At 37.3% G+C, this 25,599-nt stretch overlaps 2 protein-coding genes across 2 annotated transcripts in view; both read right to left on the bottom strand.

The window, feature by feature from the left end:
* SLC12A1 (solute carrier family 12 member 1) overlaps positions 1-14,357 on the bottom strand; it is an 89,546-nt gene extending 75,189 nt beyond the window's left edge. Inside the window, 5 exon segments of the mRNA XM_018054169.1 lie at positions 3,999-4,074; positions 4,236-4,367; positions 12,541-12,872; positions 12,875-13,136; positions 14,339-14,357. Of these exon segments, the coding sequence (XP_017909658.1) occupies positions 3,999-4,074; positions 4,236-4,367; positions 12,541-12,872; positions 12,875-12,959 (625 nt within the window). The 5' untranslated portion in view covers positions 12,960-13,136; positions 14,339-14,357.
* Positions 18,869-24,936, bottom strand: CTXN2 (cortexin 2). Its single transcript, XM_005685808.3, has 2 exons — positions 24,706-24,936; positions 18,869-19,382 (listed from the first exon to the last, which is right to left on the bottom strand). The coding sequence occupies exon 2, from the start codon at positions 19,323-19,325 to the stop codon at positions 19,080-19,082; it is 246 nt and encodes an 81-aa protein (XP_005685865.1). The 5' UTR covers positions 19,326-19,382; positions 24,706-24,936; the 3' UTR covers positions 18,869-19,079.

Below are 25,599 nucleotides of genomic sequence, written 5' to 3'. Positions count from 1 at the left end.
GTAAAGAATCCACCTGCAATGCAGGGGAACCTGGTTCAATTCCTGAGTTGGGAAAATCCCCTGGAGAAGGGATAGGCTACCCACTCCAGTATTCTTGGGCTTCCCTTGTGGCTCAGCTGGTAAAGAATCTGCCTGCGATGTGGGAGACCTGGGTTTGATCCCTGGGTTGGGAAGATCCTCTGGAGAAGGGAAAGGCTACCCACTCCAGTATTCTGGCCTGGAGAATTCCATGGACTGTATACAGTCCATGGGGTTGCAAAGAGTCAGACAGGACTGAGCCACTTTCACTTTCATCCCTTCATTACCTTCCTCAATGGACCAGTCCTGTAGAAACTATCAGTCATGTCCAACTCTTTTGCAACCTCGTGGACTGTAGCCTTCCAGGCTCCTCAGTCCATCGGATTTTCCAGGCAAAAATACGGGAGTGGGTTGCCATGCCCTCCTCCAGGGGATCTTCCTGACTCAGGGATTGAACTCGCTTCTCCTGCATCATCCTGCATTGCAGGTGGATTCTTTACTGCTGAGCCAGGAGGTCAACCTTAAATTCAGGGAGAAATTATAGGCTCACAGGCACTGACATCATGCTGGCTGCAGCAGCTTACCTGCGCCTGTTTGGTGTGTTCCCTGACATAAAGTGAATGCTTTATAATTGTTATGGGTAGGCTCTTTTGTTCCAAGGATGTAAGAAGGGTAGTCAGCTAAGAGAGGCTGTGATCTTTCTGGCCATGCCCTAGACAAAGGGGCGTGGAGGGAGGCTAAGAACAAAAATGGGAATGAAGTATTGGAAGCTGGCTCTTTTGACACCTTCAGTTATATCCTGGTTCTAGCTGAAGTTTCTAGGCTCTTTTACAGTTTAAAATGCAGTAGGAAGAGGCTAAGTTGGGCATGAGATGCAAACATCAACTATATTGGTTTGGCCCCTAGAGTTTATCTTAAACACTTGGTGTTATAAGAAATGATTGCACTAAATTCTCTGTATCTTTTACAGGGATCCTGTGATGAGCATTGCCTCTATATCACTGTGCAGTTTCAGGTCTGTGTGCCACTAAAGATGGTTTCCTTTTTTTTTTTTTTTTTTTTTGCTCATTAACTCTTGATGTTGTTTCATAGCAAATGTTTAGCTTACCCCAGCAACTGGACTGAATCATATAGTTTGCATTTCATGATATTAAAACTAGTCTGACTTTTAGTATTTTCCTACCTTTATATTCACTTTGCCTTTATTTCTGAACAATTCTTAATTTATCCTTTTGCATTATGTCTATTTCTGTAAACTATTTAAATCCTGGTATAAAGTATGTATTTAAACAGTAAGGGATTTGCATACATCTCACAATCAAATATAAAATCCCAGGGTAAAAGCAACTTAGAAAACATCAGGTTCATCCACAAACTTGGGTCCTTGAACCACCTGCTTCAGGAAATGCCTGGGGTGCTTATTTAAAATGCCCAGACTCACTGACTTTGGATCTTTCCAAGTGAATCCAGGATTCTGCAGTGTTGTAATTAACTTCCCAGGTAATTCTTATGCACCCTGCAGTCTGAAGATTATTGAGCTATCCTCAGCCTATCTCAGGAGAAGGCAATGGCACCCCACTCCAGTACTCTTGCCTGGAAAATACTATGGATGGAGGAGCCTGGTAGGCTGCAGCCCATAGGGTTGCTAACAGTTGGACATGACTGAGCGACTTCCCTTTCACTTTTTCACGCATTGGAGAAGGAAATGGCAACCCACTCCAGTGTTCTTGCCTGGAGAATCCCAGGGACGGGGGAGCCTGGTGGGCTGCTGTCGATGGGGTTGCACAGAGTCGGACACGACTGAAACAACTTAGGAGCAGCAGCAGCAGCAGCAGCCTATCTCAATCTGTGTCTGCCTGTTAAGGAAGATTCCTAGGCTTTATCTTCAAAGAATTGATTGGGAAACACTTAATCCAGCTTCCTAATTTTCAGACGAGGAAGTGAAATACACAGAATATAAATGACTTGCTTCAGTCTCATCTGCTTTTCACACCCTTCTTCCTCACTTGATGGTTAAATTTATTGGATACTACATGCCCCAGCCAAAGTGGTCAAGACAGAGAACAAGTAGATGGCATTATCAGCTCATTCTAGCGTATACTTTTGGGGACGAGGCAGCCAAAATGTATGGCCCCATAATGGTTACCCAAGAACTATAGCTGCCATTACTCCTGGCTACAGCTTCCTTCTGACTTTGTTTCCAGAGTCTGAGCTTGAAAGTGTGTTCAGGTTTCTTCCCCAAGCTCCTCATAAAGCGAGAAGGGAGTATGGACTCATTTGTTTTCTTTCCCAATAAAAAGAACACAAATGGGACTCAGACGGTGACTTAATCAACTCATTCAGTTTTAAGACTGTAGCAAAGTCCAGTAAAACTGAGTAAGGTTGATAGTTAAGTTTCTACTGTTCACTAAAGTCTATTTTCTCAGAGTAAAGAAAAACCAGAAACCTCTATTCCTAGAAAAACCCAATGGACACCCATTTAGGTAGAACTCTACTCTCTTCTTAAATTAGACTTGACTACTTAAATAAAAGATCTTTATTGAAACAATATTGATATCTGAAAGTATAATAAACAGTTTAGCACAAGATAAAATTCTTCATATTCCACAATTTTGCAATAGTCATGAAACTGGATTGACTGGGAAGAATAATGTGAGATCTGATTAAAGTTCAGATTATTGCCCAAACATATGGGTTTCAAATAAGCTGCATTCAAAACACTCACTCTTGCCCTGGGCCACACTCACACCTCCAAACAAAGTATTGTTTCCTGATGATCTCAATAAGTTACTAAACTGCCCTTAAAAAACTAATTTTGCATGAAACCCTGGAGCAACAACTTGGCAATATTAAGATGCAGATTTTCCATGGAACAGCATAGACTTATTTTGAACCCGAGGCTGTAAGTGTTCATTTGATATGCATCATAAAGCCAGCAAGCAGCCTTTTGTCAGGCACCCAGCAGTTGCCAAACATGCAATAAGGAAAAACTGTGGGAACTGGTTCCAACTCTTTCTTTCTCATGTTAAGTTTCTGGTGATTCTGAATCTGTTTTGAGGAGTGAAGGCAGTAAATAATGAGCAAGTACCTTTTATATGTGAATTGAGACCCATCTTGGCGTAGAATCTGAAAGCACATCTGAACTTCTATTTTCTTGATATTCATGATTTTTAGCTATGCCCCCCACCAAAGTGAATATATAATGTATTTTCCATATATAGAGAACACCACTAATTTTTGTCACATTGAATCAGAGACTTCAATAGCATTCAAATAAATTTTCATATAAATTTAAGTAATATACTCTCAATAAAAACATTTTCCACCAAAACAGTACTTTAAATGGAATATAATATCTAAAAACATCAACTAAGCACTCAAAATCATTTCAACATCATACATTTTCCATTTAGAAAAATTAGCAATAGTTATTATCTTATTTATTTTATTATCTATTATTTAAACTTCTATCTGGCAATACTTCATTAACCTTTGATTTCTTACTGCTTGTACCTGAAAGTAACGCAATTCTTTTTTTTTTTTTTTGAAATTCAGCATTTTTATTAGTCAAGTCACATTTTCCCCAGTTTTTCTACAAGTTATTTTTACTTAGTTAAATTTTGCCAATAATCATAAAGGGGGATACTCTGATGAATACCAGTATGTCCCCAAACATGAATATATTCTTTAAAATGGACGAATCTCTATATACCTGTACACATAAAACTCTATGAAAAGATGAAATATTTACTTGAGCATTTATCTGGCTGGCAAGCTGGAAAATTCCAGCCTCCCAGGAGTTAACCCTTTACCTTTCCTCCCTGACAAACATTGACAGAAAGGCAAAGTAAAAGAGCCCAAATGCAGATTAACACTGTGACCTTCATCTCACATTCAGAATTAATGGTGAAAACAAGTTGCTTGTTGAGTTTTTAATTTACATTGAAAAGTATGTCGTGGGTGGTGGGGGGAGTGCTTACCGATTCCAGCTTCTCCAACAATCCAGGAGAGGCGAATGAAGAGCATGACACCCCAGATATTCAGCATACATCGTACCTGTGGGTTGAAGGAGCATGAAAAAGGACGTGAGAAGTGGCAGTGGGGCAACACCCAGGCATCTTTGTGGCTCCTGTTTTCAGGCCTTGTTAGCACATAATCCAGTAGGACATTGAACTGATAGTTTTCATTTGTGTATATATATATAGGAACTTTCTTACCAGCACACCTTTCACCCATCCAAACTTCACAGCACCAGCTTGATCTTCTCCCTTGTTTTCAGCTTGTTCATCTCCAGGTGTCCCTTCACCGTTAGCAACCACATCAGCTGAACCTGGGGCCACTGATACATTCTACATTTTTATAGATAGCAAAAACATGATATCTGGTCAACACATGGTTCCAGAAAACTTCCAAAGGCAAATCAAAATAGTTGACATAAAGCGTGAGTCAAAAGGGGAAACATTTTGGTCATTTTAATAATATGATTTTTTTTTGCCCCGGAAGATGATGTGTTCATTTTGTGGGTGATTTTAGGCACCACTGAGACTGCAAGGGTGGTAAAGGAAACTGGGCAGTTCTTCTACCGGTGAGAATATTACCTTAGGGAGAATGATCAGAGTTGGATAGACTTAGAATACAAAAAGATGGAAAGAAGGAAGAGGGGGTGCAAGGCAGGTAAGAAAGATTATCAAGACTGAATGAGGGGTGGGGACTTTCCTGGTGGCACAGTGGTTAAGACTCCATACTTCCAATGCAGGAGGCACAGTTTTGATCCCTGGCTGGGAAACTAAGACCCCCACATACTGTGGGGTGTGGACAAAAAAGCAAAAAAAAAAAAAAAAAAGTGAATGAGTCTTTTATAAGGCAAAGTAAGATGAAAGTTAACATTCCTTACTCATACAATGTTTGGCCTTCTTTCCATTAACCTCCCTGGACTTCATTTTATCCATCTGAAATAATGATAACAAAAATTCTCCACTCATGTCAGAATATCTTTAAGAAGATTCAATAAAGGAACACATAGAAGTGTTTTGTTTGTTTGTTTGTTTGTTTTAGGTTTAGAGTTTTCTTCAAAGGTGCAAAAAGTGTATGACTACAAAAATGCTACTCCTGTAGGGGAATTTTCTTCCAGATTTGATATACCTTTGCCTGAGAATTGTTGGATGTGCAATAGTATTGTATGGAAGGTGAGAAGTCTCCCTACTGACTACTCGAAAACTAGTAGAAATAAGAAGTAGTAAGTCCTATAAAAAAAGATCAAAACCTTTACTTAGTTTTTTTTTTCCCCCCACTGTGGCCTAATTTTGAAAAAAGATCTTCCCTGTCAGTTGAATAGTTTCGAGAAGGAAATAGCTATGTTTCTTTCAAGTTAAGAACAACGTTCTAGCTTTTCTTTTAGATTTAACTGAATAATTTCAGATGTGCCCACTTAATTTAGCCTGTCTAGCACCTCACTGACTAATGGTTAGACTACACCCCACTGAGCTCCCCAAAAGCAATCTTCCCCAGTAAGGATTTTGAAATTATTAGGGGAGAATTTTAGATTCAGCAGTTGATTATGTTATTAAAGAACAACTTTATAAGGACTTCATTTGGGAACAACTGAAGCTCTTGCTCTTGCCATGCTCAAGGGTGCTTGCTTCTTTGGGCTTTAGTGTACCGTCAGCATGGGAAAGTCCCCTGGAGAAGGACATGGCAACACACTCCAGCATTCTTGCCTGGAGAGTCCCATGGACAGAGGAGACTAATGGGCTGCAGTCCACAGGGTTGCAAAGAGTTGGACACGACTGAAGTGATTTAGGACATATCGTTAGCATACCCACTGTAAGATGACCCTAATCTGGGCTCTTTAGTCAAGCGGTTTTGACCTTTTGTCTTTTTGTAGAAGTCCTTTAAGCAAGGATTTCTCCCAATTTTGTTCTCTATAAGACTTTTTTCATGACACTATTATGCCACTTGGGTAATCAATGTAATACGTGATAGGAGTTACTGTATGTGAACGGAACTGGAGGAGATGAGAGTTACATCTTAATACAAACCAAGGACCTGCCATAGAGCAGGCCATCAATAAACAGTACTGAATCCATAACGTGGACTTGAAGGCTACCCAATCTCTATCACTTAAGAGCAGAGAAACTTGTCTCTTATCATTCTTGCCTCTTGTTTCATTTTCCTTCTTTCCCTATTGGGTATTCCATTTCTCACTATTTCCTCTGTGCAGGCCACATTAAATAAGAGATAGAAAGGGAATGTTTCCCAAGTCAGATCATCTTATTCTTTTCTGACAGCATTAGGAAAAAACTGAATGGCATAGAAAACTGAAAGTTATAGTTAAAATTCATTTCTGAATTATTTGAGAAATATTTGCATTTTGAGCATACTCAATCCCTACTTAACAGATAATTGAAACTGACATTATATACTCGTATCAGTGTGAAGTATGGATAAACAAAGTCCACAGAAACAGGCTGAGCTGGGCAGAAATTGGTGATCTATACCAACCACAAATGTAAGACATGCATGTAATTAAAAAAATTTTTAGTAGCTAGTTCAAAAAAAGTAAAAAAAAAAAAGAATTTAGTAAAATAACTTGGGTTCAGATATGGATCCTTACATTTAAAAATATATTTAATTTTTGTAGAATATTTTGTGTTCCATATCAGCAATATAAATATTCATTAGCAGTAGAGGCACCCCATCTTATAGGAGAGCTCAACCACAGAATGTCTTAATAATGTACTTTACTTAATAGATCTGTATAAAATACTATCATTTCAGCACTAATCATTATAAAAATATTAACAGAATATTTTGTATTCTTTTTTTTCAAACCATGTCTCTGAATCCAGTGTGTATTTTACAGTGATAGCACATCTCAGTTTGTGCTAACCACTTTTCAAGTGCTCAATAGCCGCATGTGGCTAGAGCTATTATATTGAATCTCACATGTCTATACAACACAGTCAATTTCAGATGGATGAAATACTTGTTCTCCAGTCAATTAAAAATTCTATTTTTTTTTTGAAAGGATTCTACACTTGTAAGGCAGCTGAGTAGGTCAAATGTAAATTTTATTTTGTGTAACTGGAAAAATCAATGAGAGTGAGGACTTGAGGAATGTGTTAAAATATTCATGAATGTTGAAGAGATTATTTGGTTAGGAGTTTCATTTATTTGACTTGATATGAGAAAAACTTTCAAAATTGTCAATATTCTAGTTAATAAGATCCCATGGCCAGACCATCAGCAGCTACTCAGTCAGGGAGAAAGCAATTTCCTCTTTCTGGGTTAATTAGGGAGCCCATGAGACAGAACCTTAGTCGCTCACTTTTTAAAGGCAATCTTGGGGCTAAAATCCATGTTTCCTGATTAAACTTGTACTTGAGGGTTTGGTCCAGGAAATTGCTCTGCTCTTCTTTGAATTCTAATGGTAACTCTTTCCCTTAGATCTGGATTAGACTACTAATTATTGTTAAAAAAAAATAGTATTTACAAAGTAGGCTAAACGGTAAATAAAGTATCTAAAATTTCTTCCTAAATGAACATTTTTATCTGATGGATGCCCTTCTGGTCACAGTTTAATAGTTCTGCAATTTATCACTAGGACATCACAATGTGCAACAAAAATAATATTCTATGAGGTCATGTCAAGGAAATAGTTATATAAAAAATTAGTAAGCAGCTATCTTCCAAGTTATTCAAAATTTGAGACACTGTAGGATCTATAACTCTCTCTTAGGTATGTTCTACCTGCTAGAGTCTCAAAGTTTTAAATATACCACAGTGGGGAAAAATTCCTTGAATGTAAATTTATTCCATGGATAATAAAGGTCTGATAGCAAATTCTTAAGTAGAATCCATTTCCATTCCTTGCTGTCATGCAGAAACTGAAAAATCTTTGTCCCATATAAACTAGGAGACTTGGAATCTAGTTTGGCTACACAATTAATTCAGTGCTTGTCCTCCAGCAAGTTATTTAACCTTTCCTGGATACTGCCAATGAGGTTAAATCCAATGGGTTTTCTAAAAATCTTACTTTGAAGTAGTTTACTCTAAGGCAAAATCATTTTTCTGTTTGCCGTCTTCGTCTTCTAACATGGCAAAGCAAAACCTGGTTTCACTCTTTAATAAATGCCTCCTTTGTAAGGCCAAACAGCAATTATAAAGTTAACTTATCATCAAAGTATGGAACAGCACTTCAGTTCGAGGATTTGTAGGAACGTCATGGCTGTGAGCTATAACAGTGGGCTGGCAGACTCCTGGCTGGTGCACGTTCTTGGGACCAAGGTCTCAAAGACTCAAAGTTTTATGATTGCTGCCTGAAACCAGTTTTTTCCTCCATACTTTGAATTCATCTGTTTGTTCACACTCCATTACCATAAATTATGACCCACAACCTTTAATAAATGCATTTTAAATTGCATAGCTTTAGGGAATGATTATTTATTTACCAAGAGTTTTACCTGTGTGTTAAGTATTCAGAAAAGGTAAAGGAAAGAAAGAAAGAAAGACCATTTGATAAAAGGCTTTCCCCCCTCCAATACTGATAAACTAGTAAAGATTCAATCATGTGTGGTTTAAGTAAATTGCTACTGGATTTTTCTAGATGATTAAAGATTGAATTATTTTATTTAGTATAAAATATGTGATTTTTTCAGACCTCTGAAAAATGACAAATGGCTTTCTAGCTATTATCAAAGAAGAAAAATCAGTATATATACTTTTAGTATTTATTAAATGTTTTTCAGTGTGCATTTTACTTTTTAAATAAAACTTCAAATAAAAATTATCTGGTATAAAAATTACCATGACCATCATTAATAATCATTTACTAAGTTTGTACTCATTATAAGCAACGTGCTAGATTTTGTCTGCATATAAACTCCAACATTTACAAGCATCCTACAAAAACAATTGATATTATATATAACTTGTAGGCAAAAGGAGAAGGGGGGTAATAGAGGATAAGCTGCTTAGATAGCATCACCAACTCAGTGGACATAAGTTTGAGCAAACTTGGAGAGACAGGGGAGGATAGAGGATCCTGGTGTGCTACAGTTCAGGGGTCTCAAAGAGTCAGACACGACTTAGCGACTGAACAACAACAACTTGTACAGTACTGCAAGTAAGGGATGAAGTAATTTTTCTCTACTTTTAACCAGAGTTTTCAGAAATCCGTAATTCATGACCACTAGTATAGGCATTTAGCTCTTTACTACAAAGAAAATGAAAAGGATTTCTTCACTGTGATATCAAATCATTGAGATTACAAATTCTGTCAATATCTATCACTCCTGGAGTTCTATTTAAGATAGAGACTTAAAATAATGTCTTTCAAGCCTATTTTTCATTTTACGTACTACGTACAAGCTTGTCATGTAATTTTTTTCCAGCTTGGAAGCTATAATCAGGATTTGCACAAAATCCAACTGATTTCTAACTAAGTATGTTCTGCCATTTATCATGAATGTACCGTTCCTACATGGCTTTTAAAACCATGATTAGGGATCAAAAAATCTCTCTTAACTTACACTGTGTCAGTTACTTTCTACTTTTAAATTATTGAAGTAAACACTAAAAGTTATTTTTTTGCATACAAAATCAGTGACATGTCTGAGTATTATTATATAATATTTGTTCTAGTGATCATTTCCATTTGTGATTTGAAGAATGACTATAAAGTTGTCAAGGACCACAAGAAGGTGACAGCATATTTACCTTATACTGCAAGTGTTCATGTTTTATTTGGGAGGTGGGGGGAAAGCAGAGGGAATAGCAGAATCAAATTCACTAGCAAGGAAGAAATGAATTGAAGAAGGCCCAAACTGTTAATGTCTGAAGGACAGCACGGAAGTGGAACACATGGAACAGGTGTTCACAAGTTCAGCAACACTAGAATGTCCATGGCTGTGTGAATGTGCCCATTGTAGAGTCGCTGATTATATTCAGATTCTGCTCCCAATTTGGTTATGTGCATAGTTCATGATTTAATCAAACTGAAGTACCCTAGATGAGGGTCTTCCCCAGCGGCTTAGCGGTAAAGAATTGAATTGCAACACAGGAGACGCAGGAGATGTGGGTTTGATCCCTGGGTCAAGAAGATCTCCTGGAGCAGGAAATGGCAGCCCACTCCAATATTCTTGTCTGGAGAATCCCATGGACAGAGAAGCCTGGTGGGCTTCTGTCCATAGAGTTGCAAATCGTCAGACAGGACTGGAGCAACTGAGCACTCTCACCTTAGATGAGGATCAAGTTCACAAAAAGAATAACTATACTGGTTCAGAATGATTATTCAGGGCATTGAGACAATCTAATTTTTAATGTATTTAATTTGCCATTCCTTCATATCTGAGGAAAAATCGACAAGTTAAAGCCCTTAGTCTCATCTTTTAAAAAATAATATGATATTTCAGACAGTCATCAAAACTGTCAAAAGCAGCTATGACATTTCTCCTGTTCAGTCATTCAGACAGTTTTCTAATAGTGGCCTCAGAGCTTTTCTCCCCTTATATAAATATTTATTCAAACCATGGCTTTGGAAATTGTAAATCAGCCACTTTCCTCTCTATGGAATATCAGTCCTAAGAACACTGTGAATTTACACCATTTCCTTTTAATAGGGGCTTTCCTGGTGGATCAGCCTGTAAAGAATCTGCCTGCAATGCAGGGGACCCTGGTTCAATTTCTGGGTTGGGAAGATCCCCTGGAGAACAGACAGGCTACCCACTCCTGTGGCTTAGACAGTAAAGAATCCACCTGCAAAGTGGGAGACCTGGGTTCAATCCCTGGGTTGGAAAGATCCCCTGGAGGAGGGCATGACAACCTACTCCAGTATTCTTGCCTGGAGAATCCCAGGAGTTAAAATTTTCACTTCTTTTGTTGTAAGTTGAGGGAGGGAGTGAGCATATTTAAATTTTGATCGCAATTTTAACAAAGTATGCAGCTTTAAAAATTATCATGTGTAATGAGGTAGGGGACAGTGGAATAAAATTTTAAGTCTGCTCGTTTTACTTCTTCAGGATAAATAAAAATCTCTTTATAATGTTCTAAATTTCTCTTTCTGCCCTTCCCATGTCTCAGAAACTCCTTGTGCCCCTTCTTTCAATCTTTTTTTCCCTCTTTTCCTTCTCCTTTTTCTTTCTTCTCCTTTCCCCTTCTCTCACATAGAAAAGGAAAATGACACCTTAGTCTGACTGGAGCTTCAAATTGCCTGGCTTCTCAACAGTTTTTCTCAGGGCTGCCATTTTGTCCAAAACCACTACATTGCTAATGTCGTTTGATTAAAGCACCAAATATCCCAGATTAAATCTAAATCTTATGTCTATAAATAAAGCAGCCATTTAGCAGAATGTTGGTGATATAGTATACCGCACAAGTAAGGTCTGGTGGGAAGAAGGGTAAAGAGACAGGGCATAGCTCTTTCTCTGGATGTTGCTCAGTCTCCAGAGTTAGGACCCAGGGTCCAGGGTCCTGAGCAGCCATGGGGAATTGGTTATGGAGAGGGATTTCCCTAAGGAAAGAAAGATGAGCAGAAACTAAGGGGAGCTTTTCACCTTTATTAGAATCGTATTAGCAGTATTCCTAGAATCCCTGGAGTGGACAATCATTTAATTTAAAAAAGGTTGAATGAATGAATGAATATGAAAAGAATTGTTCCAGCCATTTTTTTTTCTCCTTACCTTAAACCCTAGGCAAAAGTAGAGTGAATCTAGATATGAGACAAATAATTATTCTTCATAGTAATTAATTATATCACATAAAGAGTGCTATTCATTCCAAACTATGTTCCAGATGAGCAGTTAAATAAAGTGCATCAATATATTTTAGAACAAGTTACAGATGAAGAAATCTACAAAGCTTACATGCTTTGCTAAAGATTAGAAAAAGTGCTGCCTCATGCGTTTAACAGCTTGGCCATATTCCTTAAATAATGAAAAGTTCAGCCACTTCTTCTTTAGTAAAATTTAATTTAGTTACTTTTATATGCTTAAGTGCCTTCAGTAACCTTGGGCAAGGTTTTGAAGAGGAAGGGATAAAATGCTGATCATATACATCTCCTCTCTCTCTTTAAAGAATATAAAAAATACCCATGTGCTCTAAAGTCTGTTTGCACAGTATTAACTACAGCAGGCACCAGTGATTTCTTATTTTTTTTTTTTACAACTGTTGTGGAGGCATTAATACCAATGTGAAACCAGCTTAGTATTCAGTTTGACATGCTTAACCAAGTGTGAATTGAATAGACAATAACTGTAAACAAGATCCCACATATTGCCTAACTTTCAGAATTCATTTTTTAGTTCTCTTTCCCAGCCACTAAACATTTGTGAAAGACCTTTCGTGTATCTTCTGTTTATCGCGAACTAGGAACAGTTGTATGAGTAAGATGGACAGTTTGCCATAGACCTCTTCATTGGACACTTTTACATTTATAAATAAATTTATAAACCTTATAAGGTTCTTATGGAGCAGGGAATCACCTGAAGGAATGAGGAGGATACTTGTCTGTACCCTTAAGCTTACCTTTGCAAGTTGCTCGTGAATGTCCAGCAGGCTGGGACGGTTGACCTTGGGCCCGCTAACACTGCCGGTGTTGCGATAGTACTCGATCTTGGGCACAGCATCCACAGTGTTGTGGCCAAAGGTTTGTAGGTAGTATGTGTTTGTGTGAGAATCGTAAGCGTGAAAACTGGCATCTGTTTTAGCCGTTTCCCCAGTTTGGAGGAAATTGTCGTAGCACTCCTGATTCCCAGGCCTGAAGCTGATTCTAAACCTGTTCTGGCCTTCATCCCCAAAAGAGGTTTCCTCATAATGCGGAGGGTCAGCGTTGTCATTCACAGCTGCGCTGCTCTCAGGCTCTCGCTTATGACATTAACTTGAAAGCGATTGGTATTACTGGGCGTGGAATCCAGAAATACATTGGAAGAGTTGTTCAGTGACATCTTCCAAATAGATTTTTCACTAAGCTATTTTATGGTTGTTTAAAAAAATGTGTAGATTTGCTCTCCAAAACACTGAAGTGCTACATTAGGGAGCTCTTGACTTTTGTTCTAGAACAATGCAACAAACAGATTCTTGATATATTGTCTCCTATACAATCTTCAGAATGTTCTTCAAAGCTGTCATTAAAAGAGAAAATTAATCTCGTTCCAGGTAACATAAATATATTTAAGTAGGGTTGAGGTATGAGGGAACAGTTTTCTTTCATAAGACTTACAACTTTAAATTCATTTCCTTAAAAATGACCTGTCTATGAACCTGGCAGCTCAGAGAGTAAAGAATCTGCCTGCAAGTCTCTGCAGGAGATTTGGGTTCGATTCCTGGGTGGGGAAGGTCCCCTGGAGAAGGGAATCGCTACCCACTCCAGTACTCTTGCCTGGAGAATTCCACGGACAGAGGAGCCTAGTGGGCTACAGTACCTGGGGTCGCAAAGAGTCGGACACGACTGAGTGACTAATACTTACACTTAGGAACCTTAGTTACCTAAGCAATTAAATCCTGTAATAAATAACTGGGGACGTGCTTCAGCAAGCAGAATTTCCAATGGAGTAATTAAAATGCCACCTGCGTTTCTAGTATTTGCTTGTACTCAATGCAGGTGGATTCGATATGACTTTAGAAAAGATGAAATTCTCCCAGACAAATTGAGTGAAGGCTAATGAGAATATTCTCAGCCTGAAACCCAGGACATTGACAGTACTACAAGTGTAAACTGGAAACTATATTACGATTGATATTAACGTATATTTCATCATGAGTAAATTTCTAAAATAGTTTTAGAATTTCTAAAGAAAAGTTCTTGTAGGGTTATAAAAATATACCCTGTCAAGATGTCTCTGAATTCTTGGATCTTTTACTAGTCTTCAAAATATTTCATTTGTTCATACATTTGTTTGTTTAACAAATGCTATTATGGAATCTTTAAAAAACAGGAGTATTCAGGGAAAGGAAATGCATCTTAGTCCTTAATAAAGTTATATGCTATATTTAGGCAGAATAATTATGCTCTACTGATTCCCTTTAATGAAATATTCTCAATTTTTGAGAGGTTTTTATTTGACTGTGAGATAGACTACATAATCATTTTCACAATCCATGCTATAATCCCATTTTAGAACGTTCTTTCATTAGAATAATACCTTTATTGATATCTTAAAATTTAGCTTTTCAAAGAAAATTCAACAAAGATAGATAAATACAAAAAACAAACAAATAACCTTGCTTCTCCCCAGCAGCTATTTCTTTGAATTAAAGGAAAAAAAAAATCTCAGCTTCAACTCCAAGTAATCATTCCTGGGGAAATAATAAGTGAAGCTATTACCTCTTTAGTTTTTAATGGAACCTCTCACTTATCTTCATAGCCCTTGACATCCTCCCCTTTACTCCTCAGAATCCACTTTACAGCATAATTTTAAGTGTAATTTTTACCCTGCCCAGAAATATTTAACTTACCACCTGGGAGCCTTCTTCTCAGGAATCATAGCCTTCAGCATCACCCAGGCATATATGAACCACTTAGCTCTCACTCCCCGCCCCCACCGCCCCAAACATTAGGCTTCTTCTTATTGGCTAAAATCTTCCTTGAAAAAGATGACCAAGCAATGATTGGCCTGAAATAATACCACCCAGCCATTAGCACAGAAGAACCTTGAGTTCTACATCAACTTGTAACCAGGAGTAAACCATTAATCCCTTTACACAGGAAGACAAATAGTTTCTTTAATTCATAAGGGGAGTTGAATTGCTCAACAGCAATCATCCAACAAAATATGAACTGTGCTTCAGTTGAGGTTAAATAAATAGAATCTTGTCATTTCATTTCACATGATTCCTAGTGACCTCCTATTTTTCAGGATTTGCAGCAAAATATAGGCCTCCAGAGATAATTTCTATACTTTGCAACTAGAAAATGGTGTTTGAGATTATTTTATCTCATGTATGGTAGATATTATCTTGATTCTTCTCTGATTGGGAAATGAGCAGATAGAATATGATCAATGACTTATTGACAATTATTTCTACTTAATGGAGAAACTCTTTTAAGCAAGAATCAAACTATGGGTAAGTTTTTCAGTGGCACTGCTAAATGACCTTTTTACCTCCACCTGGCAAAACGTTTTTTTTTTTTAAATCAAAACTGGGTTTTGAGTTTTGTTGCAGGAAAGGTTTTGCTCAAATGTGTGAGGTGGTGCTTATTAAGACAGCACAGAGTTCCTCCATGCAGGTTCTGTCATTGGTTTTCGATCAGGATGATTGAAGGAGTCCTCCTCATGTTTTATTAGAAACTATTCAAGTGATTTCCAGTTGTCTGAGTAGCACAGTTGTGGTGTGATGCAGAGAGTAGGAGAAAGTCTCTGAAGTCAGTGCACTTGAGTTACATCCTGGTCTTGCCCCTTCCTATCTATGTGAGCTCTGGCAAGTTAGTCAACCTCACGGTACCTTAACTTTCTCATCTGTAAAGTGCAGTTGTGAACAATACTGTATTGTAGACTTAATGTTAGAGTTAAATAAGTTAGTTTGTGTAGAACATTAATGTGCTAATTTCAGAAAACACCAGTTTGCACTTGGTGTTTTCTTTTACTATTTTGACAATATTTTCAATTCACTGATGACTTTTGCAGTCACATCCAAGGGTCTGAGGTAAATCATTAGAGGTTGGGATAGGTACTATGTCTATTAAAAGAGGAGGAATGGTAGGTGAACAGATATCAGATTGTACAAAGGGGTCTAAGGTACCTATGTAAAATGCCTTAGAGGTTCTTAGATAAATGTCATGTTAATAAGTCAGGCTAATGTCATGAGACTGTATCAGAAATTGAGACAGAATTACATGGAAGATAAAGACCTATAACTCATTTTGCTCTTAAAGGCCACTGGTGCAAGGCATTTATCTGTTCAACAAAGAGTTCTGACTTCCCATATAATAGACAAAGGGAGTCGTTGCATTTCAGACTCAGCTGAGTGAAGCCAGGTGTTTAGATCAGCTAAGATGAGGCTGGGACCTAAAATAAGTCCTATTCACTCACCTTGGACAGGAGCTATGAACTTATCTGCAGTATTTCTGCCACCTCTAGCCTCCCTTTCCTTCAACTGTTCCCTCAACTCCAGCCGTCTTTGAGGAGCCCATCTATTTATTCCTCAACCTTTTTCCTCTACCAAAGACTATGACTGCCTCTGATAGCCATCAATTTCCTTTTTTCTTGCTGACTGACTACTTGACTACAGTGTAGTGTGAATTGGTTTTGGTTTTAGTCTTACATCAACTAGACACTTTCACTCAAAGCCTTTTATCTTGAACTGTGAAATGAATGTCTTTGTCCTCCATTAAGGGGATTCAGCCATTCTGGAGCAGATGGGAGATGGTTTAGGGGATATGGATGAAATTACACCATCCATAAAGCCAACCTGGAAAGGTCTTTCAGACAGGTGGGTAAGGTAACAGGGGAAAATTGTCTAGAGGTCCTCTCTGTCTTTTTTTGTCCTCCTTGCTAGGGCTCTTGGGAATTGGCATCTACGGGATAATCTGACTATAACATTGAACATCTATTCCTAAAAGGATTAGAATTTCATGAAATTTCCATGTGCTCCATGCTGTAACCATCCTTTATATCATATTGTTTTTGGCTCTGAAAATACAGATGCTAACATTTCCTTCCCATACCTTTCCCTGCACCCCAAAAGGCACAAAATAGTCTAAGGCACAAAATAGCCCTGAATGAATGTGAATGAAGACACTTTTGGTGAAAAGAATTTCTCTTTAGTAGGATTAGAAATAATATAATGCTAAGGCAGGTTTGATAATATCTGAAAAATTTATGGGTATTGAATATACAGAAACAACGCTCATACTTTACAAAACTTTTTATCTTTGGTTTTTGGAGTCTTTTTTCTTTTTGAAATAAAGATCTGTCCTTGTTAACATAACAAGTCTAGTCACCAAAATGAAAGGTCTTGTTGGGTGTCTTCCTTGGGAGACAAATGGAGTATCTGATACTTGGGGACATATCTTAGTGAGTACTTCAAAAGTCTGGGTCACTAAGGAGATGACTAGCATCATGGACATTTATAGCTTTCAGTGTGTCCAGCAGACTTGGCTCAGTGACCTGTTCTGGACCAAATTACTAACTGGCTACAAAGTATCCTAGGTTGACACTTCAATACATACTGGGGTTCAAAGAGTCTCCTTAAGGTGTGAGTTTGGTTCAGAAAATCTGTAGCCAACACAGATATGTTCTAAATCTACTAGGAAATGAAAAGTGTCAGGGATTCTCACTGAAAAAGCTGATTTTGGAGTGCCATAGACCTGGGCAATAATCATGTTATAAAATATGCAGGAAGAAGTGTTGAGGACAGTGAATGTACAGCATGATATCTATAAACAATGACTATGACTTCGAGGATAGTTTAATTTCTAATACAATCACTCCATTGCTTGGTGACCTTTGAAAGTTACTTAATCTCTCTGAGCTTCAGTTTCTCATCTGTAAAATTGAAATAATAAAATATAAATATAGTACCAAACTCAAAGGACTGATGAGAGTATCAAGTTGCATAATAAATGGAAAGCACTTAATTTAGTCCTAACTTTCAGTACATATTAATCCCCTTTTTTTTTTTTGGTGTGTTTGGCAGGTCTGTATTCTCAAGTGACACAAATATTTTTGCATTATTTATCTCCTGGTGCATTCCTCCATTAATTTATAATGGATAGAATTTTGTAGTTGGAAATAATTTAGAATTATGTAATTTTATTTTTTTAATTTATCAAATGAAGAGAATGAATACTGGGGAGGTTGAATAACTTAACATCTAACCATTGCTTCTTAAGGTTTGGTAATCTCTTTAACAATTACCAATAAGGATAATTAATAATAGCAAGGTATATTTAAACAGTGTTTTCTGGTTTTCAAATTACTTTCCCACTCATTATAAGTCATTTGGTCCTCCCAGCATTCCTGCAAAACATGTAGAATAGTTTTCTTTATCCTTGTTTTACAGCTGTGGGACTTAAGTTCCCATTATATAACTTTTTAGGTCATAATGCTTGTTCTTGGCTAGACAAATATTAGAATTCAAATCTCAGAGTTCAGGCTTCTAAGCTGAAAAACTTTTCATGACATCTTAAATCTTTATTCATCTCAGTTCCCTGAGTTTCCAGATATATTTGTAAAGTTTACAAGGCACTAGAATTAAAAAGGATGTTAAAAAGTCTCTGGTTAACCTCCTCGCTGAACTTTACAGAGGTGGGATGACTTGGCCAAGGTTGACAGCTATAATGGTGGCAGAATGGAGCCTGGACTTCTTATTTCCACTAGGTCACAATGAAAACTCCTTTTGTAATTTTATTTATAAAAGGGGAGGGGAAGGGAGTATCACTATGATCCCAAGCTAGGGAATTTTATTGCAAGAGATTCTAGAAAAAGAAGAAATAAAAGGGTCAAATTGAGGTATTTTAGAATCTTTATGGCCTGTGGTTACTTGTAAGGTTTGTGTGAACATTGTTGACCTATGGCTATTATTAGGAAATACATATTCTGTTTATTCTTTGGAGTGAAGGGCCCTTATCTTTGACACCTAACTCTCTAAGGCAAGGGAGCCAGAGTGAGTATGGAGAGGGTGTCTGGGTTTTGCATAGGAGCAGACGCAGGGCTTCCCTGGCAGCTCAGACAGTAAAGTGTCTCCCTGCAATGTGGGAGACCTGGGTTTGACCCCTGGGTTGAGAAGATCCCCTGGAGAAGGAAATGGCAACCCACTCCAGTAATCTTGCCTGAAAAATTCCATCGACGGAGGAGCCTGGTAGGCGACAGTCCATGGGATCACAAAGAGTCAGAGACAACTAAGTAACTTCACTTACTTACTTATTCATTAGAAAACTCAGTGTGAGGACAGAGGAAAGTGAAAAATTCCAACAGTGGTTTATCACTTACATGGAGAAATTAACCACACACATTTATTGAATTTAGTGAATGAAATTAGCTTCTTCCAGCACACTGAAGGAAATTACAACTGTGTCCATCATGTGTTCCAGCAGTATAACCCTAAAAACTGTAAAGCTGGAACATTCAGGCAAGTGCATATTCAAATGTCCCTTTATCAAACTCTTCTACTTCATCTTCCCATGTAGAGGAAGGCATGCTACTATATGGGTCTAACAGGATTTTGAAGCATCTGATAATAAGAAGTCCCAAGAAGATACACAAAATCCCAACAAAAGCAAAGCCAGTTTTCTGCTCCAGAGTCAATGAGAAAGCTGACACTTCGTTGACACTCATCTTAGCAGAAGTGTTGCCACAGTAGGTACTACTCATAATTCACTGTCACATCATTTTGGGTCTTCAGAATTCCTGCCGAAGTCACCTCTTGGCCTAGATACAAAATTGGACTCACTTTAGTTTTATCCATATAAAGCATTAGACAGGTAATTTTTAAAATAAAATATGGTATTTTTCAAACTCATTTGACTTAACTCACAAAAGATATTTGAAAATATCATCAGATATGGATCAGGATCAAATTTGCATTGGAGATGCTACTTTTATTGTAGTAATTACAGAATTGCCTTCATGGACACATAAAACAGTACCTGTATACACTAAACATAAAATCAAGTATAAAGGGGAATAGTCAAATTATTAACCCTGAAAGCTTTTGATTCATTGCTAGATGGTTGTCATTACTTCTTTGACCCAAGTTGTCATCTAATTTTCATTTCATTTTTGCATGTATCAATAAAGTCATAATAAATTATAGGTATAAGCTGATCAAGCTCTCTAAAGTCCATGCTTTAAGGTCTATCTTCATTCTTTTTTTACCCCCTTAGCTTTTAGACTTATATTCTTATAGTTTCTTTTCCACTACCGCTTCATACACTAAATGCTACTTTTTTAAAGAGAGAAATTGTGTTTTTAAAATTATGTTAAAAAGAGCAATACCCAACATGGTGGCTTGTGGGTTACAAAGCTGCAGTAGCCATGGATGATTAATCATCTCCCCAACTCCTCCATTAGCTCTCATATCCTAATTAGACATAAAATCCAGGTTAAACAGCATGCTTTCTATGAAATTCAGCTGCAAGTCTAGCTCCCCAGACTCCTTGCCAACCAGATTCCCATTCTCTCTAAGCTCCTACTCTATTGAGATTCTAAAACTACAGCAAAAATGTTCAGAATCTGTGTGTTGAACTGAAGCAAAATAGACCTTTCCATTTGATGTCTTAAAGTTAATGAAATTAATCAATTAAAATTAAGATTAGTTAATTAAATCAAATGGTTACTAACCCATAGCTGCCCTTCTTGATAGAATTGTAACCAAAAGCTTGTCATTCAATAACTGAAAACGATAGACTGCTAGTGTTTTTGTCTTTTTTGTTGCTTCTTTTGATAATTTTAAAAATTGTGTTTATTAAAATGACTGACCCTTCAGGGTTTTATGGATTGAATTTTCAGAAAACAACTGAGGCAGAACAAGAAATGGTAGCTAAGGAGTGGAAAAAATGAGCAATTATTAAGAACAAGACTTACAGCTTTCAAACTTGTTCACTCACTTATGCAGTAATTAATATCAAACAGTATTTATTTTATAATGGTTTGCATTACAAAATAGCTCTGTCTTCAAATCCTAAGTATCAGAAATAATCAGTAGATTCTGGGATGTGCTGGTTATTAGACTTTTCTGTTCAATAGAAGGAAAAATATGTTTCAACCATATTTATGGAATTTCTATCAAATCATTTTTCTGTCTTAATAATTATAGTATACTGAATATATTTTAAGAAGATTTCAGATCACTTAAGCGGTCTTTTCCGAAGACTGAACTCTTTTTATACTATTTATCCTGTAGAAGGTAGGGGAGACTGAACTGAATATCTATGACTTTGGTATTAACTGGAACATTCTTTCTGACCAAATTTTTAATTTTATTGCTTTGTCAATTAAAGGTCATTTGTTTAGATTCATACATCCTCTGGTTCATTTATTTAATGGGTGGACAAACTGAAAAGAAGTCTGTTTCTACTTGGAGATGCTGGATCGATCATTTGGCTGATTCAGTCAAGTAACTAATTGAATTACTTCTTCCCTAGAATCCTGACCTTGCTAGGTTATACCATTTGACTATCTCCTGGGACACTGGGTAAGAAGAGGCAATAAACGTGGTTTGCTGCTGGGCTTAGTAAACGGACTTCATTCAATGAAGGGCTTGTTGCCCAGCACCTGGGAGTGCTACCAGCAGATAATCCTCAGCTGGTAGTTCCTCTCCTTGATAGCAGAGAGTTGTCTTACCCAAGGTCACTTCGCTTCCAACAGCAGACAACTAATAACAATTGATTAATGTGAGAATATAAGGGCCTGGCCATCTTGGCTTAAAGGGTCACGATTCTGAGGAACAATTCTAGCTCTAGATTTCATTAAGGGATAAGCTGAGGCTGTTGTTGTTTAATTACAGCTCAAATCCTGCCCACTCCTGCTTAACTCCCCACTTTTCCACAGGTATTGAGCCCAAGGGCAATACTTAGTAAGCATTTTGCACATTAATCTCTGTCTCAGAGTCTGGTTTCTGAGGAATCTAACCTGAAACACTTGGTCTCACAAAAGTTAAAACATCTGAGCAGTTTTAATGATCTGTACATTTTTCAGCTAGTTCATCTCACCACCATGCAGAAATAGCCTAAACTGAGTATAGTTATGATATTAGCTAAATTTATTTACGTGTTTTTAAAAATCATTAACGTGCTAAATTGACTTCCTTATTTGAAAGTTTACTACTCACATGAATTATTAGGGAAATAGCATTGACATGATTTAGTTGGTACAAATAGCATGGCAATAGAGTTAATAGTCTCCTGTGATATCTTTTTTGGGGAAGCTGGTGAGATATGCCTGGATAATATTATTTTAATGTAGATTTATAGTTCACTGAAGTATCCTAATAAAAACTGTGTTCTGTAATCATAGAGGCCATTCTCTAACATAGTATCACAAAGGTCTAACTCTATCTACATCCTCTTCAATGTTTTTTGAACAGTAGCTTGAAGACATTGAAGTGATGATTATTAAATTTGATACAAAGCTCGACCAAAAACAATAAGTTAACTTATAGAATCAAGATTCAAGGCAATTCTGATGACTGGAATTCTGAATGGAAACCTGAACATAAAATTTAATAGAAAAAATTTAATAAAAACCCTTCTAAAGTCCCATATTTAAGTGAGAGGGAGAGAGATACATGAATCTTAGATTGGGGACACTTGACTGGGAAGTTCATGTGAACAGATGTTTTATTAATATCTAAAAAGGAAGAACTTGGACCTTTATATTCATCTTAAAATTCTACCTTACACCAAAGATAAAAACAAAATACAGGCTAAGGAGAACACCTCAAAGGGCAGTATTCAAATACTGAAAAAAAAAGTCTGACCATTGCTGCAGGCAATGTATTCACACAAACAAATAGGTTAAAAGTTAAGCAATTACCTAACAGCATGTTCAGAAAATAGATTCTCTTGGGAATTTAAGTCTCTTGGTGACTGTAGCTAAAACATCAGTAATTTCTGGCCTAAATTTTTCAAGTATTTGCCTAACTTGTCTTATTGCAATACCAAATCTAATGTTTTTGAGACTACTAAGTATGCTGAGCTTTGCATCTTTCAGTCAATTATAGAGTATAATATGATATAAAAGTAATCAAATATTATTAAAAATCAATAGAAGTCTTCAGATACAGCACTGATTTGTTTGTAATTAATAAGGTATCTAAAATCACTCAATTGTGGATAAAAAATACATTTCTTTCACTTTCTCTAATTCTTGGAACTGAAGTAAAAAAAAAATTAGCAGGCTCTGTAAAACAGTCATGTTAATGCCTACCTCAAAGGGAAAACATCATCTTAATATCCTATTTATAGGGAAATAGGAAATGAAAGAAATATGGGAGAAGTTTAGATCATGAAGCTACAAAGCTGTAAATAACAAATCCTTATGAGAAAAAAAAATTGAGAATACAGAAATGAATTTTTATGAAAAGAGCAGAATGTAAAGTTTTGGGGTAAAACTTATTTTAGATATGCTGTGCCACAAAAAAGTGGGTAACATTATCAACATTGTACAGTTTAAATATCAGGGTCTATGTGTATTATGATTACCATATTTCAATATATTTCTATAATACTTCTGCAAATGATAAAATATTGCCTCAAGCCCTATTGACTAGAATAAATGTTGAGGTATTTTAGAAATGAGAAAATTAGTTGAAAGCATATCATTCCTTTCATGGCAATTGCCAGAAACTGGGATTTCTAAGTTCTGATGAGTCATGGGATTGGGCCAAGGGTATACCTGCAGTTATCAGTAGGCCCAAATCTCACTGAATTGTTTTGTTGCTGGTAACCAGTAAGCAAGCTAACATGTCTTTCTATGACTAGCCATGCAAATAATACTATTGTGAGTAGTCAAGGAAAGATAATAGTATTTTTACACTTGAGTCATGAATGTTATGTGTGATGATTTTTCTGCTGTGAAATAAGTTTACTGACTGGAGATATACAAATTCACTTTTAGTTCAGTTTTATAGTCATTTAATCACCCAACAATGTGCAACTGCAGAAACCAAAATTGAAAAGCATGTGCCCCCCCCCAAAGAAAGAAAAGGAAAGCATGTGCCCATTAATAAAAGAATCTCCTATATCTTATTTCAATCAACAGGTTTTTTCCCCTCCGGTTTACTCATCCATTAATGATATTCCAAACAATAAATAACAACTATTATAGTGGAATATAGTGTTCTAGGTAAAAAGTATTTTGATACTAGTCACTAGATATAATCATCTCTAATGCTAATAATATGAAAATTCATAATTTAATGAAATGAGACATACAGGAAAACCCATGCTTAAAAAATAATGAATTCTCCCATATACACATATATATACACCCCTTCAAATATCAAAATTATTAATCCCATTAAAAGAGGGAAAACATGCCTTACTGAGGCCACATCTGCAAAGAATTGGTTGATAATTTGGAATGGAATATGTTGAAGTCAAAGAAAAACCTTAAATTACAAACCCAGATGTCTTCATGATGAAGTGCATACATTTCAGGCCTTCCCAGGGATCCAAAACCTTGAGATATGCTAGAATCAACCTCCTCCCAACCTTTCAGATTTCAACATCAAGAAAATTCCTCTTTTAAGAGGATCTTTGAATGGCTCCTCAAGGACTCTGACATTCCTTTTTTCTTTTCTCCCCAAAGCACTGGAAACCTGGTCCAAAAATTCTCAAAATTCTCTCACTAGAGAAACCTAGACTGTCAATACCATTCTGCCTTGTTTGCTGCCAGTTCTCTTTGGACATATTAAATTGAAGAAACATAGAAACCACCTACAAAATATTATGGAAGAATCATCAGCAAGCTGACTGGGCACACACATCTGCCTTTCTTTTTTTTTTTTTCCTTTTCTTTTTGTCAGCTGCAGCAACAGAAACATTAGGGCTCTTTCTCCTTTAGAATTTGAACTCGGCAGACCTGCAGACTCCTTCCTCCCTCCCCTCTCCCCACCTCCTCTCCTGCTGTCTAGCTTCAGAAATACAAGAAAAGCAGACATGCTACTTCTCGTCTGGAGCTGCATTGGAATCCTGTCAGTTAATGCGGAGGGTAGGGGGAGAAAGTTACTTCGCAGGCAGAGATGTCTCACCTTCCATGCTTGTTGCCATGGAGATGAAATCCAGAGAGTAGATTTAAGGGTTGGCACGTTTGTCTGTGTTCGCTGATCGGTTCAATAACCATGTAAAAGGCGTGTCCTGGGGACCTCCGTGGAGTCACAGTACCGCGGTTAGCGCTTTCCTGGCCTACGTGTGTAAATGTTTCTGTCTGTGATGGACAGAAGACCTGGGCGCCTGAGAAGAGCGTGTGCGCGCGCTAGTATATTAGCAGGAAAATGTGTACGGATTTCTTCGATGTGGCAGTGTGTAAATACTTGCGCGCGCGTGTGTGCGTTTGTGAGGGCGTCTGACCGTTTGTGTACGTGAGAGAGAAGAGGTGGGAAGTGACGGGGGAAGGAAATCGGCTACTGCAGCAACAGGCTCTGTCTAGTCCTCAGCTCTTAAAAAAAAAAAAAAAGACAGCGGCTCATTCTCACTCGTATCACACTTTGCAGGTTAGGAATCCTTCAACACCAATAAGGCTTTCTAAGGCAGTGGGGGTTTTCCTTAACTTATTATTAAAAATCCTTGTTTTCCTCTCCTCTCTGCATTAATAGCTGTGCCGCGGGCATTTTGCTCTGCTCGGTGACCTCAGCCTCAGTCGAGCAGTAGGCACTAAATTCTTACGTCTTCTCATCCTATAAAGGAAAGACGTGAGTGAAGGGTGTATGGGTTTAACTGGGGACTGCATATGTCATCTGGAGTTATTTTCCCCTACTCATCGCCTTTCCTAAGCAAACCCAACAAAATCCTCTTTTCTTAGGGGTAGGTGCCTAGGCGCTGTCCGTAGTGCTGAAACACTGCGTTGCTGCTAAGTCACTTCAGTCGTGTCCGACTCTGTGCGACCCCATAGACGGCAGCCCACCAGACTCCTCCGCCCCCAGGAT

This window comes from Capra hircus, chromosome 10 (assembly GCF_001704415.2).
Source record: "Capra hircus breed San Clemente chromosome 10, ASM170441v1, whole genome shotgun sequence".
Classification (NCBI taxonomy): domain Eukaryota; kingdom Metazoa; phylum Chordata; class Mammalia; order Artiodactyla; family Bovidae; genus Capra; species Capra hircus.
This window is presented reverse-complemented; position numbering and strand designations above follow the sequence as displayed.

Bases quoted from the DNA above. Each gene is read 5' to 3' on its own strand.
- CTXN2 (XM_005685808.3), bottom strand. From the start codon at position 19,325: ATGAGTAGTACCTACTGTGGCAACACTTCTGCTAAGATGAGTGTCAAC.